At 47.8% G+C, this 15,659-nt stretch overlaps 1 protein-coding gene across 1 annotated transcript; it reads left to right on the forward strand.

The window, feature by feature from the left end:
• Positions 1 to 319: 319 nt before the first annotated feature.
• Positions 320 to 9,194, forward strand: L3HYPDH (trans-L-3-hydroxyproline dehydratase). The gene is made up of 5 exons (XM_073349965.1): positions 320 to 829; positions 3,722 to 3,891; positions 5,976 to 6,098; positions 6,704 to 6,841; positions 8,624 to 9,194. Exons 1-5 carry the CDS (start codon positions 340 to 342, stop codon positions 8,747 to 8,749), a joined length of 1,047 nt encoding a protein of 348 aa, XP_073206066.1. The 5' UTR covers positions 320 to 339; the 3' UTR covers positions 8,750 to 9,194.
• Positions 9,195 to 15,659: the final 6,465 nt, after the last annotated feature.

Here is a 15,659-nt window from a genome sequence, read left to right on the forward strand (position 1 = left end):
CAACGGCGGGCTGACTCCGCCCCTACTGGGGGCGGGGTTTCACATCCCCCATCCCGCGTGTGGGCGAGGCCAGGATAGCCCCCGCCTACCTGAAGGCGGAGCTCCTTGCGGCCTCTCGCCCGGTTGGGCGAGGTTTCCCCGGCGCTCCTCCAATGGGGGCCCGCTTGGCCGCGCACCCGCCCTTATGGGCGCGGTTACCGCGCAAGCCGCACCCCGTTGGTGCACGACGTCGGGCGGACTCCGCCCATTTGGGCGTGGCCAGCCTGGACCCGACAGGCTCCATTGGTCCTGCCCCCGCCTGGGCGTGGCCGCCACGCGGCGCTGGCGGGGCGAGCGGCGATGGCGGCGCCCGGCTGGCTGCCGCCCGGCGCGCGGGCCGTGGCGCGCGTGGTGGACATGCACACGGGCGGGGAGCCGCTGCGCATCGTGCCGGGCGGGCTGGAGCCGGGCCCCGCGGGCCCCACGCTGCTGGCCCGGCGGCGCCACATGGGCGCGGAGCTGGACCACGTGCGGCGGCTGCTGGTGCACGAGCCCCGCGGGCACCGCGACATGTACGCGGCGGTGCTGGTGCCCAGCGAGCTGCCGGCCGCCCAGCTGGGCGCGCTCTTCCTGCACGGCCAGGGCTACAGCACCATGTGCGGCCACGCCGTGCTGGCGCTGGGCCGCTTCGCCCTGGACGGCGGCCTGGTGCCGGCGCCGAGCCGCCCGGAGACCGCGGTCACCATCCACTGCCCCTGCGGGCCCGTCACCGCCTTCGTGCCCTGGGACGGGCAGCGCAGCGGCAGCCGCGTCCGCTTCCACAGCGTGCCCGCCTTCGCCGCCGCCGCAGGTACCGGCCCCTGCCGCGGGCAGACCCCGGGCTCCTGTTCCTCAGAGCCGGGGCGCCCCCGTCTGTGTGGGATCCCCCCCCCGGGGGCGACCCCTGCCGGTGTGGTACCCCTGTGAGCCCCTGTCTGTCAGCCCCCTAATCGTAGTGTGGGAGCGCCCCTTGTCTGGGTGATCCCCGAGCCCCCCTCTGTGGGACCCCCCGGGGCGACCCCCGCCTGAAAGCCTGACCCCTTGTCTGTCAGCCCCCTAATCGTAGTGTGGGGGCACCCCTTGTTTGCGTGATCCCCGAGCCTCCCTCTGTGGGACCCCCCGGGGGCGACCCCCGCCTGTGTGGCACCCCGTGACCCCCTGTCTGTCAGCTCCCCAGTTGTGGTGTGGGAGCGCCCCTTGTCTGGGTCATCCCCCAGTCCCGCTCTGTGGGACCCCCTGGGGTGACCACCGCCTGTGTGGCACCCCTGAAAGCCTGAGCCCCGGTCTGTCAGCCCCCCTGTCGTGGTGTGGGGGCACCCCTTGTTTGGGTGATCCTCGAGCCCCCCTCTGTGGGACCCTCATCCACTGGAGCCTTGGGGACGGGTGCCCCTGTTCTCTTCCCCCCCCCCAGACTGTACGGCCCCCACGGGTGAAAGTGATGACTGTGTGCATGACTAACAGCACTAAACCTGCTCTCGCTTTCCCCACGTCTGCCCCCCCGCCCCCGGTGTGAATTTGTGAGGTATCTAGGGAGGGGTGTTATGGGTGCTTTGGTTCTGATGCTGCAACCAGCTTCAAGCATGTTTCAGAGTAACAGCTGTGTTAGTCTGTATTTGCAAAAAGAAAAGGGAGGACTTGTGGCCCCTTAGAGACTAACCAATTTATTTGAGCATGAGCTTTTGTGAGCTACAGCTCACTTCATCGGATGCATGCCGTGGAAACTGCAGCAGACTTTATTTATACACAGAGAATATGAAATTTTTTCATAATTTTCATAATTCATTTTTTCATATTCTCTGTGTATAAATAAAGTCTGCTGCAGTTTCCACGGCATGCATCCGATGAAGTGAGCTGTAGCTCACGAAAGCTCATGCTCAAATAAATTGGTTAGTCTCTAAGGTGCCACAAGTACTCCTTTTCTTTCTTCAAGCATGTGTGCAGGCCCCTTGCCTTTGGAAGCAGGTGGCAGCATCAAAGGGCGTGGCAGGGCTCTGGCAGCCAGCAGACTTTCTGCAGAAAGGATTATAGTTTGTGCCCTGCATGATGCTGCCACCTGAGCCCATATTGGGCTGGCAGCCTCCAGCTCTGCAAAACTGAGTGCACCCTTATTCCTGGGAATTAGAGTGGGTAATTTAAGACTGTGTAAACATCAATAGTTTGAAGGAGAAAGCTTGTCCAAGATTGGTGTCTCTTGGTCTGCAGGGTAGTTATGGAGATACCATTTACTGAGATCACTCCAGAAAACAGAGGAATGATTTGTTTTTAACTTTGTATACTCCACTCATTAAGGGTAGGAAGAGGACAGGCAGGTGAATGTTTTGGTGGGGAAAGGTTTCAGAGTAACAGCCGTGTTAGTCTGTATTCGCAAAAAGAAAAGGAGTACTTGTGGCACCTTAGAGACTAACCAATTTATTTGAGCAGAAGCTTTCGTGAGCTACAGCTCACTTCATCAGATGCACTGGCAGTTTCCACGGTATGCATCCGATGAAGTGAGCTGTAGCTCACGAAAGCTTCTGCTCAAATAAATTGGTTAGTCTCTAAGGTGCCACAAGTACTCCTTTTCTTTTGGTGGGGAAAGGGGTTTTTTAATGAAGTTTGTACCTACTTTTGACTCCACAGAAGAATAGACCTGACTATGGATCTGCCCGATGTTGAAATTGGTGACCAGGTCGAGAGGATGAAGAACTCTGCTTTGTAGGGCTCTCTGCAGATGACCTACCTAATGTTTCTGAGACCCTTTATTAAGTAACAAAAGAGCAGAACTTCGGATAGATTAGAGACTTCACAATACCTGCAATGTTTTAGGATGATATGCTATCCCAAATTTGTGTCTTCATTATTGCATAACCATATTCAGCTTCTGTAAGTACACTAGGAGTCACTCACACTCTTCAGTCTGATGGTCTCCTGCGTTTTGCTATTTCATTTTGCTACTGCATTAATTCCTTTAGCTGTTCCGCTTCCTGCCCTCCAGCATCCTTTCCTTTCCAAGACTCCTTGTTTCCATTTTATATCTGCATCTAATAATTGGTCTACTCACTGTCGTTTGTTTTTTGGTTTGGGTTTTTTAATATTTCTAATGATTGAAACTCATGACACGATTTCTAGCATTGTGTTCCTTGACTTTCCTGTGGAGTTCTGTGCCATTCACTTGCTTTAGCATCTAACTATATTTACATCTCACTTCAAAGTAAATCTGACACTGTAATTAAGTTGATTTACCCTACTGTGTTTGTTGGAATCCTTCTGAATTGATTGAATCTGATTGCATTATCTTGCATTAATAAGCATGAGATAAATTGTTTTTAAAAAAATCTAATACTTCTAATTTGGAAAGAGTACAGTCTGTATAGTTGGCCAAATTCAGCTCAGCAAGGACAAGGACAAATTGTTCCCTGATTTAGAACCCAAACTGACCTATGGATTTTAACAGGAGAGTTTTTCCATTGACTTTAATGGAAGTTGGATCAGGCTCTTATAAGACTCAGCACTTACCTCTATCCTTTGTCAAAGTGCTACACAAAATTATCCTTGTTACTATGCTAACAGTTGCATTAAAATCAGCAACGTTGCACTGGGGTGTGAATTAGGATAAAATTTGGTTTCCTGTGTTGAGAGGGTTGGGGTGGGGGGGGAGATAATATTAGCCATATATGTTCATGCACGGTTCTGTTTGCTTTTCCCTCTCTCCTGTTCTGTTTAGATGTGACCGTTGATGTTCCTGGCCATGGGAAGGTGGTGGTCGATATTGGATATGGTGGTGCTTTCTATGCCTTTCTCAGTGCTGAGAGATTGGGATTAGATGTTTGTTCTTCAAAGACTCAGGATCTTGTAGATGCAGCAAGTGCAGTAACAGAAGCAGTAAAGAGACAGGTACAGAAGATGCCAACATACCCCAAATACTTTTCTAACAACGTAGTAATATTGCAGGGTTTTTCTTAGAGGAGATTATTCATGACGTTGGAATTCTATACCTGGAATTTAAAACAAAGAGTAAATATCATAATAGACTTTCTCAGGTGTTTATGGGTGTGACTGTTCTTGCCCTGTTAATGTAATTTTACAGTTTAGTTAACTTAAACTGTTGATTATATTGCTAGAAATGTGTTGAATAATCCAGATAGCCAGAGGTGCTGGAAGTGGGGGAGTTTGTGTCCAGCTGCAAATACAAATTTTTTTAAAATGCAGAAAACACACACAGCACAACTTGCTTCAGGAAACATAGGCACTGCCCTTCTGGATCAGACCAAGGTCCACCCAGTCCAGTATCCTGTCTCTGACAGTGGCCAACACCAGCTGCTTCAGAGGACGGCATAAGAATACTCCAGTAGGCAGGTTTCATAGATTCTTTTTGTTTTGTTGGTTGGTTTTTCATAGAATATCAGGGTTGGAAGGGACCTCAGGAGGTCATCTAGTCCAACCCCCTGCTCAAAGCAGGGCCAATCCCCAATTTTTGCCCCAATCCCTAAATGGCCCCCTCAAGGATTGAACTCACAACCCTGGGTTTAGCAGGCCAATGCTCAAACCACTGAGCTATCCCTCCCCCCTGTGTGGCATAGTCTGCCTCCCACATTAGGTCTCAGCATACACTACTGTGAAGCAACTGCATTGTTGTGTTTTGTGATGTGTCTAGCAAGATTAAGTGGCGTGTACGCCATATACCTATCAAATACACGCCCGACACATTAGGTGCTGAATGCAAATCATTTATTTGTAGAATTGGGCATTACTCATAGCAGGTTAATTTAATGTTTTCTTCACTGTGGAAGATGTTATGTTATAACTTCTCCGTGTGATCAATATTCTGTGTTTTTTTGACACAGTTTCTATATCACGCTTTAAGGGGAAAAAAGCCATAAAGTTTCAACTATGTTCTATATTTCCCATGCTTTAGTTGTCTTAGCACAATACCGAATTACAGATGCTTTGTGTCACAAATGGCTCTGTTTTAACCATCATAATACCCAAATAATATTTAGCATCTTTCTAGCAATTTACATTTTCAAAGCTCTGTATAAATATTAGTCTTTCCAACACCCATATAAGGTAGGCAGCTATTATCCTCATTTTACTGTTAGGGAAACCTCTTCATCTCAGTGTGCCTCAACTAAGGGCTTGTACACACTTGCGCTTACTTCGCTATAACTTAAGTCGCTCGAGGTATGGAAAAGCCGCCGACACAGCTACCGCTGCTCAGGGAGGTGGAGTACTTGTGCCAACGGGAGAGCTCTCTCCCATTGGCATAGAGTGTCTGCACTCGTACCACAGCTGCATCGGTACGGCTGCCTCGCTGTAGCCATTCTAGTGTAGACTAGCCCTAATCCAAATTCAGAGCCAGGGCTGAGGACTCTGGAGTTGCTGTTTCCAGTCTACTGTACTGCCTTCTGAATGAGTGATCTTACTAAAAAGTGTAATATTAGCATATTTTTAGTTTGAATTTTGTATTTATGTCTTCTTAATGACTTCAGGAGCGCCCATATCTAGCATCAAATTGTCTACTGTAGTCTGTTTAAATGTCTGTCATGTTTGTGCGTGTCCCACCTCCCACTCAATGCACACATCCCTGTACAGCCCCAGGCAACAACATCACACTGATGGTTTGTAGTCAAGCAAATATTAGACCTGAAAAATGCATCCTGAACAGAGCTTAGGAAATCAGTGAAGTCAAATCTTGAAGAAATACCTGAGGGTTTGAGTTGCACATGGGAAATTCCACAGTTCCACGATGTCTGTAGTCTTAAGTGAACACAAGATAAAAAAGTTGTTGTCCTCACTAATGAGCCTCAGTTGTGTTACCTGTGGGCTAGAAACAAATGTGCCCAAGAGTCATTAGAATGGCACATTTATACCTGTGTGCACGCCCACCTCGGTCATCTTGAAAAAATCTTACTGCAATTTCATTGAAAATATTTGATTGTTGTATATGTCTGTATATCCATTTTGTGTGTTGTTCCTAGTTTAAACTTCATCACCCTGATAACGAAGAGCTTGCTTTCCTCTACGGTACTATATTAACAGATGGAAAAGATGCATTTAGTGATGAACCAACAACCAACATCTGTGTGTTTGCAGATGCACAGGTATGAAAACATGCTACTTTAAGAGATACAAGATAAGTAATGCCTGGTCTGTGTGTCTATTAAGAATGAGTTAAATTCTCTCACGGTGCTGCAAAGGCATTGTCTTTGAAGTGTCATCTGTTCCTTAACAGTAAACTATTTCAGTACAGAATGAAAGCAGGTAAATATTTCTGAAAACATGAGAGAGGCTTTCAGTAAGGATTAAAAATGAGTTTAGTAGGTAGGACTCTCCCAACTGTCACATAGGAATGATCCAGAGAATACCAGTCGAGAGAATTTAGTTGCTCTGGATTCTGTTAGTGATTATCTGCAAGTGTTACAGACCTGAAAGTAACATGAAGGTTTAATACTTGAGTAGTAATTATGAATATTGTCAAACTAGGATCCCTCACTCCTAGTATTTTGCCAAACAGAATCATAGTCTAAAAGTGCCAGAACCCACTTAGTTTCTTTTGTGCTTCTCTCAGCCTGTCTATTTACAGAACCCCAGAGCTAGGAAATGCCAATGTCTGTAATGCTATGGACTGTAGGGGGAGGCGTTTTTCGTGTTTTTGTAATAAAAGAGAAAAATTAAAAGCTAACGAACATTTTATTTTTTAATTTAGGTCGACAGAAGTCCGACAGGCTCAGGCGTAACTGCTCGCATTGCCTTACAATACCATAAGGGACTCATCCAGCTGAATCAGACCAGAACCTTTCGAAGCAGCTCAACTGGTTCCTTGTTCACTGGAAAAGCAGTGAAGGCAAGCAGCAAACCTCTTCTTTTCTGTGTATTTTAAGGTGTTTGTTGTGAATTCTGTGCTCATGCCAGTGAGGAACTAACAGCACAGGCTTAAACCAGGCATAGTTGCACTGTCTACAGACAGCTCTGCCACTGTAGTCACTTCTGATCTGTAGCATCCCTATAGTTTCAGTCCTGGGCCTGTTTTGAGCAGAGATTGCAAGTCTTGACAGATTGTGTGTCTGAGAGCAGTGTGTTATGGATAAATAGGGACGAAGATTCACCTGACACAGTAATCTTTCCATTATGATCATAGGCTATACAGAAAGGAATAAACAGTATGATGATGAAATTCACAGATGATACAAAATTGAAAGGAACTGAGGCTGGAGGAATAATTCAGAGACCTAAAATAATTAGGAACATAGGCAGAAAATAATACAAATGGGGGCAGGGGCGGAATAATCCAAAACAGACATTGTGTGTGACAAACCGAAGAAGTGGCACTGCTGAAAGAGACTTGGGGGTGACAGCCAACTCCAGATCAAAGATGAACTCGAAGTGAAAGGAAAAAAGACCAGTGCAGTTTTGCACTGTATATACAAAGGCTCCTCATCAGAGGAGAGCAATATTTGTATGGCTTTCGTATGGTTACAGCTAGAATCTTGCCTTCTGGGCACTTGTTCTCCAAAAAAAGATTTCTGAATTGGAGGGAGTTGAGTGAAGAGCACCAGCAACATGGGCTGGTGGGAGTGATTTACAAAGAAGATTAGGTTCAGCTGAGTAACAATTAGAGAGAGACATAGGAGGCTGCATACATTGGAAGGAGGAAAATTGGGTTGAACTTGGGATGGGAAAGCTTGTGAATGTCAGAAAAATTTCCCCAACAACTATTGGACTAGGAAAGGGAAGGAGCCATGTGTCTGAGGCAGGCTTGCCAGAGGTAACTGCAGTTCCATTTAAAGTGCAAAACTATTGATTAACAAAACCAATAAGCAAACCGCACGATCTTAGGCCATGTCTACGCTACCACCTATGTCGGTAAAACTTATGTCGTTCAGGGGGCTGAAAAAAACACACGCCTGAGCGACATACGTTTTGCCGGAATAAGTGGTGGTGTGCACAGCGCTATATCGGCGGGAGAGCTTGTTCTGCCGCCGTTCGTTGGGGTGGTTTAATTATGTCGACGGGCGCGCTCTCTCCCATCGTCGTAGAGCAGCTACACGAGAGATCTTACAGCGGCGCAGCTGCGTTGGTGCCGCTGTGAGGCCTCTAGTGTAGACACAGCCTTAAACTGTGATTTCTGTTCCTGCAGCAATAGTGGAGCCTTTCCTTGACTTGACTTGCCTTCCTGGAGCTCCCCGCAGAAGTCGTCATAGGCTGCTATTTCAAATCTTTTATACAGCAGCTATACACTTCCTGCCTGTTAACTGATGGCTCAGTCCAAGCTAGGTTGGCCTGTGCCAAATAGAAGCCATTATCAAGGTGTGGCTCAGTAAGGCCTAGTTTACTCTTGAAAGACAGGTTGACATAGCTAGTTGGTCAGGGGTGTGAAAACACACTCCTGACTGATGTAGCTGTGGGTGTAGGTGGGTTATATCTGCGAGTGACTCTGTAAGTAAACAAAAGCCCTCTGACTGTAACTGCAATTGGTAAGAGCTGAGGAACACCCAGAGAAGCAGTGCCATTGGTGACCCAATTTTATTGTACTCCGCTACCTACTGTGTAGTAATGCTCTTTTGTAAACAGCGAAGAACCCCCTCAATGCCCATTCAATTTAAATCTAAACCTTTTCTCTTCTCAGGAAGCAAAGTGTGGGGACTATAACGCTGTTGTAGTAGAAGTCTCAGGAGAAGCCTTTTATACTGGAACAGCAACCTTCGTTGTTGAAGAGGAGGACCCACTGAAATACGGATTTTCTCTAAAGTGACCTTTGCCATCATTCAATTGCCAGCTTTTAGATAGTAACCAATATCAAAAAGATGATCGTTGTAATCTGTAGGGGGGAAATATAAATACACTGTATTTACTTAGCTCATATATTCCTCATAGACTGCTGCAGCTATGAATGGTTAAAAACAAATTCATTTAAATATCATAGAGCAGAGCTTAAAAAAAACTTTCCTGGTATCATGATTACTTGTATTACAAATAAAGATCACAGGCCACATTATTCTGTAGTGATTAGCATGTATTATACAAGTCTGGGTCTGTTTGAAACTGCATTTACAATTATATTTCAAATGCTAGATAGTAAACAAAGCGAAGTTTGAAGGGACAATTTCAAATATAAGTGCCTCTTGTAAAGACATTATGTACTTTAAACTCTACTTCAGTGCAAGGATTCTGTTAAAATGCAGTATTCTAATCTCCCATTTTTATTGTTTTAATTCTTGTAACATGGCCTCCGTCACTGATCTTAAGCGTTTCACAGTCATTGTTTTTGGCTCAATTGCCCTGACTTGGTCATCTCACTTTAACTACTGTAACCTGTCTGGCCTGCTTCCTTGTTCAGATCTCTTAAAAGATACCAGAGCTGAAGTTATCTTTCCTGCTCTACAAACATTACCCCTGTCAGTGGGTACTTCCATTGACATCCTGTCTCAAGTCACTTCGTATTCAGGCTCCTTGTCATGACAAACAAGGGGCTACCATGCCTCTGCCTGCTATTCATCTGTCTCCTTTCTGCATTCTTGGCATTGTGTCTTTTGATATGCTGCCCTCTGCACCTGGCGTAGGCTGGGTCATACTTTGCCAATACTTTTGTCCTTCCAATCATTTAGCCTCCATTTCTTCAAATATGATCCCTCCTTACTTCTCAATAATCCCCACACTATGTTCAGATATGTAGTCCAGTGTCCTCTTTGTTTCAGATCACAAATCCGTTGGGGGCAGGGAATTTCTCTATATGGGCTAAATCCTAATCCCAAAGAAGTCAACCGTAAAAATCTGACTTCAGTAGTGCCAAGATTGAGCCCTATGTTTGTAAAATGCTGGGTATGTTTGTAGCACTACATAATATGCAATCCACTGTTGTGGTTGGATGTAACGTACTAAATAGTAAATAATGCCTTTCACTTGTGTAGCTAGACCCTTCATAATCTATTGCAAGCTAAATCTAAATTGTGAGCCTGGAGTCTGTGCTACCATGATAGAGCAGACTAGAAAAAAATGTGGCAGCTTGATATAAAAATGCTAGTAAATGTGATGAATTGGTACAATCCAACCCTAGTGCCTGATAAACTCATTTTATACTGTCCCATAAATTCAGATTTTATATTTACAATGCATATCTGTAGTTGGATGAAGAAGCTGGTGGCTTTAACAGCTAGTTGAGACATGAACCCGTTTGGCACCTAGGAAAGTAGTTTGGAGTCTTGGAGTAAGTACTTTAACTAGAAGTTTCTGTTGAAACTGTTACCTATGAAACAGTTAAACTGATGCTGAAATCTATAAGTGATTATAAGAGGTGTAACGCCCACTGAGATAACTGAGGTCATTCACCCTCCAAGTTTTTGTTTCAGGATGCCTGCAGATTCAGGAAAGCAACACTACTCATTTTGCTCTCAGGCATGTTTTCAGTGTTATCTTCAAAACTTCAAGGACTTGATATCTTTCTCATCCATTTCATCTTGCCCTTTAAAACCACAAAAGTGTTATGAAACTCAGTTTCATAAGACCTCTTTAAAGTCTGCTAAGTCATTCAATGCATGCAGAACTGTTTAAGTTAGCATTTTTGGAGGGGGATTATATATTTGCTACTATGTGGTATATATACATACAATGGAAAAATACAAAGAGCATGAGGCTTTGTCTGCGTGGGAAATATACTTCAGTATAGCATAAGATGTGAATTTAAACTGCTGTAGTTATACAAGTATTGCCCCCAGGTGGATGCTCTTATTCTGGTTTAAGAGGGACCTTTTCTGTGGTTTAGCTTATTGCTTAGGAAGGAGTTTAAGCTATACTGAAAAAAGGCACTCTGTACCAGAATCAGCATCCACCTAAATTATACTGCTGTAACATAAAATTTCCCTGTGTTGACAAGCCCTTAGTAACAAATTAGATTAGGCCTTGTTCAGATGTGCTGAGCAACCCTAGCTCCTGTCAAAGCCAAATGGAACTGCAGGTGCTCAGCCCCTCTGAAAGAGAGGTAATTTGTTCCTCAGTTTCCCCACTTGTAAAAATGAGGGCAGTAGGAGTGGGACCCCTGAAGGGACTTAGGCATTGCAATGCTGAGCATCACAGTGCCTACTTTAGCTGTGTAGAAAATTAGGAACAACACTGTGATCCTCAAAGCTGAGTTAGGCAACCAGGCTCTCTAGACAGTGAATGGGAAGAGAGAGGGAGGACTTTAGAATGTGATCCACAAAAGCCATTGTGCTAAGCATGGAGCTGCCTAATCTAGCCAACTGGAGATGCTGATCAGAGGGGGGATTGTGCTAAGCCCTGCCACTCTAAGACTGGGCTGCCTGGAGGTGCCTAGCTCTGCTTAGCGATCCATGAACGGGCACCTGCAATCAGGCAGCTTAAATGCCTAATACTCACTGGGCCAGGGAGCGAGATTGTCTAGTGGTTAGGGCCCCCATGTGGGAGATCCCAAGTCCAGTCCCTGTTACAAAATGTTTTATTTATCTACAGTTGAACAGCTTCAAGGGGAGAAACTGAAGAAGCCCCCCTGCCCATCAGAATATCCCAGGTGCTTTTTTAAAAAACCAGCTGCAATGAACCAGGCTATTGTAGCATCAGAGTAGATACAATTGGTGGCATACTATGATGTATGGTTTGCTGGGACACGTCCTCAGTTGATGTAAATTGAGGCCAATGGAGCTATGTCAATTTAGGCCAAGTGAGCATGTGCTCCTCTGTAGCTAGGTACTGATGTGCCCTCATCGTTGTAGCAGAGTCCCTGTATTTTGCTAGGCTTGTAGGGCCAAATCCTGCAGTCCATACTGTGGTAAATCAGGACAAAGAGACAGCAAATGAGAAAAAAAATCACAATCACACCATTTCTGAGCCAGAGAAATTCTTGGATGTGGTCTGGAAAAAAAGAGTCAAATTAAAATTCCATGTACATTTTAAAAAATGTAAAAATATATATTGAATAGTATCTGATAACTCCATTTGAGATCAATCTCTCTATTAATTTCAATGAAGAATGAGTACCTTACTGTTTTCAGTGATGTTGCAGCCATATTGATCCTAGGAGATGAGACAAGGTGGTGTGGTCATATCTTTTATTAGACCAACTTCTGCTGGTGAAAGATGTTTCTAGCAGGCAAATGGCAGCTTCCATGGAACAAGCTAGGAGATATCCATAGTTTGAAAGGAGTTTAGGCATTGAGGTATTTCTTAATGTTTGTCAATTTTAATTAAGCTCTAGGGCATATTTATCCACCTATAGAATGCACAATAGGAAAACAGTGGAATCGTCCCTTAAAAAGCTTAACAATGATTTGAGCCAATTTGATTTCTGCCTTTCCTATCACCTAAGTCTATGGCTACAGCGACACAAACTTGCCGTGAGCTAGCATGAGTATAAACAGCAGCATAGCCAGGGTAGCATATGGGTAGCGGCAGCAGAGGACATGGGTGAGCTATGCCTAAAAAAAACCGTCTGGAACCTGGTGGGTATGTAGTAGCCCAGTGCCTCTGCTGTGGCCAGGGGCGGCAGGTTTCTATAATTTTTTGTGGTGCCCAGAATGGTTTATCTTCAAAATGTTTTGGGCTAGATCCACCAAAGGCTCAGAACTACAAAGCCTAATATTTAGGCACCCTGCTACCTAGTGGAATCCACAGCCACAACCAGCACCTGTCAGGGGTGGTCAAAGTATTCTGAGTCCTGCCCCTGTGCAGAAGGCTGGACTAGATGGTTTCTTGAGGTCCCTTCTAGCCGCACATTGATTCTAATAGTTAGGTGCTCAGTCTCCCTATATAATCTATGGGGAGGGATAAGTGCCTAAAAAAGGGATTCACAGAAACCAGCAAGCTAAGCGGGCAGCTACCCTAAGGTACCACTAGGAAATGGTGAGGGCTGTGGGTGTTAGCCTGCCCCAAAGAGAGCCAGGTCAGCCCTTTTTTACAGACACTCGTGAGGGTGGTATCTGTGCCTTCCCATATACACAATAGGCCAGTGTTCAGAGCACTGCCTGATTCAGAGCCAGGTCTTGAACCCAGAGCTTCCCCTCTGAATGCTCCCTCCACTCGGCTATAGGGTAGTGTCCTTATTATCAGGGGTGTCGTAGGTAAGACATGGGCGATGATTTTTCCACCATACGTGGCACTGATGAGGCCCCAGCTGATGACTGTCAGAGATGATGGAGGTATACTCAATCCTGCGCATGCAGGGGGCTGGATGAGATGACCTCCTGAGGTCCCTTCCTGCTGACATTTCTATGACTCAGGGGTGGATCTCTTTTAATCCCGCTTCTTGGAGCAGTTCCACTTTGTATTAATACTTGAATAGTCATTGGGCCAGTGAGCGAAAATTACACTATAGCCAGTGGTTAGCAAACGCTCCTGGGAGACCCAGGTTCCAGTCCCTGCGCCAATGACTAAGTCAATAGTCCCCAAACTGTGGGGCGCACCCCTGAGGGGGCATGGAGGAATGTTCGAGGGGGCACGTGGCAGGGCCCAGACCAACCCCTATGGGGGCGCCACTCAGTCCAGCTCTGCCCCTAGCCGCAGCTCAACTCCGCCCCCTACTCTTCCCCCACCCCAATTGCAGCGTCACTGCACCCCATCCCTGCACTGCCCTCAGCTGCACCTCCACTCTGCCCCAGCCCAGCTCTGCCCTCAGTCCCACTCTGCCCCCCAGGCCAGCTCCGCCTCCAGCTCCAGCGCCTTCCCCCAGCGTCAGTTCTGTCCCCAGCTCCACCTTCGACTCCCCTGCTGAGCCAGCCGTGCAGTAATGGAGGGGGCACGGACAGCTTCCATTACTAGTAAGGTGGGGGGGGACGCGGCAGGAAAAGTTTGGGCATCACTGGACTAAGTGAAGCAGCTTCAACAGGAGAGACACAGAAAAGCGCACGCACGCACACCCCCTTCCCCAGGCCCCAGTGATGAGGGCGCTCACCTCGGAGGTGGACGATGTTGTTTCAAGTCCCTGCTTCAAAGCTGGCAGTGTGGGGATTTGAAACTAGGTCTCCTACGTTGTTGGTGCGGGCTTTAACCACTAGCTAGTGGGCTGAGGGAGGCAGGAAGGGGGTACCATCACTAGGGTTGCCAACTGTCTAATCGTGCAAACCCAAAGACCCTTGCCCCGCCCCTTTCCTGAGGCCTCGCCCCTGTCCTGCCCCCTTCTCTGAGCCCCCCCACCCTCACTCACTTTCTCCAGGCTGGGGAAGGGGGTTGGGATGCAGGAGGGAGTGCAGGTTCTGGGAGGGAGTTTGGGTGCGGGCTCTAGGCTGGGGCAGGTGGGTGGGGTGCAGGAGGGGTCAGGGGGTCGACACTTACCTCGGGCAGCTCCTCAAAGCAACCGACACATCCCTCTGGCAGCAGCTCCTAGCCAGGGGGAGCCGGGGGGGGGGGGTGTCTCCGCATGCCACTGCCTGCAGGTACCGCCCCCGCAGCTCCCATTGGCTGCAGTTCCCAGCCAATGGGAGCTGCAGAATTGGCGCTCAGGGAAGGGGGCAGCATGTGGCAACCCCCTTCCCCACTCCCAGGGTCCACAGGAATGGTGCTGGCCACTTCCGGGAGCAGCGCAGGGCAGGTAAGGGTGGAGTCTGCCTTCACTCCGCTGCCACGCCAGCCTGTTAGTGCCCAACATCTGGAGTCTGGCTGAAGTAGCCACTGGGGGAGAGAGAGAGAGAGAGAGAGAGAGCGCGATTCCAGGAGACTCCTGCTGAAAGCAGGAGGGTTGGCAACCCTACCCATCACCCCAGAACACCCTATAGTGCCATGGTTAGGCCCCTCACCTGGGACATGGGAGACCAGCATTCAAGTACCTGCTCCAAATCAGGCAGTGTGAGGCTGTGAACTATACGTGCTCTCACCACTGAGTTATAGGGTGCAAGGCACTATTCCCTCTGGCTTGGATTTTTGTGAGAGAGGCTTGACCTGGCTTAAATACCGAACTGTGGGAGAGGGCTCACAGCTGTGCATCCCAACAGGCGATAGATGCCTCCCTCATGTCCAGATTTAGCCCCCCCCCCCACAACTCCGTTTGAGGGACTAGGCTTAGGCCACCCCATCCCTCTCCGCTGTATTTCCTACTCGCTAGCTTGGGGGGGGGGGGTCCAGCTTATCGTGCTGCCTTGTGTGTATTCCTTTTGCAGACACCGAACTTGTCCCATGCATTGTATGGGCAGCCTGGCCTTAGGCAGCACAATGCTGAGCCTAAGTCCTGGATCTGGTGCCTACAGGGCTAGGTGATAGCTGAGCAAGGGGGCTGAGGCTCTGCAATTTGGAGGCAGTGGCGGTGAGGTTTCTACACCACTCTGTGTCTAGGTCTGTAGCTACGTGGTGGAGCCGTTAAAAAAATAACCCACTGTTAACGACTGCATTTCCCCTGGACAGTGCGGGTTCTCGTCGGTGCTCAGCGCTGCTGGCTCATGAACTAGCCATTGCCAGAGCAACTGAAGCCCTGTAGCTTCTCCAGTCAGGCGCTTTGTTTCAGCAGTGCTTTGACCAGCAGTAATGGCCTTGCCGGCCAAAGGGCAATGCATGCGCGACGTGGGTAACACACGCATCAGCCCTGCAGCTAACCGCCGCTGGAGCCATTTGTAGTTATGAGCCGGCGGCTGCACAGTAGAATCAGGAGATTAAATGCCAAGCTGGGAGGGAAGAGCCAGCGTGCTCGTCAGCAGGGCCATGGAGGCACAGGTCGAGGGGGGCAAATT

The sequence above is a fragment of the Lepidochelys kempii genome, chromosome 6 (genome assembly GCF_965140265.1).
Source record: "Lepidochelys kempii isolate rLepKem1 chromosome 6, rLepKem1.hap2, whole genome shotgun sequence".
Classification (NCBI taxonomy): domain Eukaryota; kingdom Metazoa; phylum Chordata; order Testudines; family Cheloniidae; genus Lepidochelys; species Lepidochelys kempii.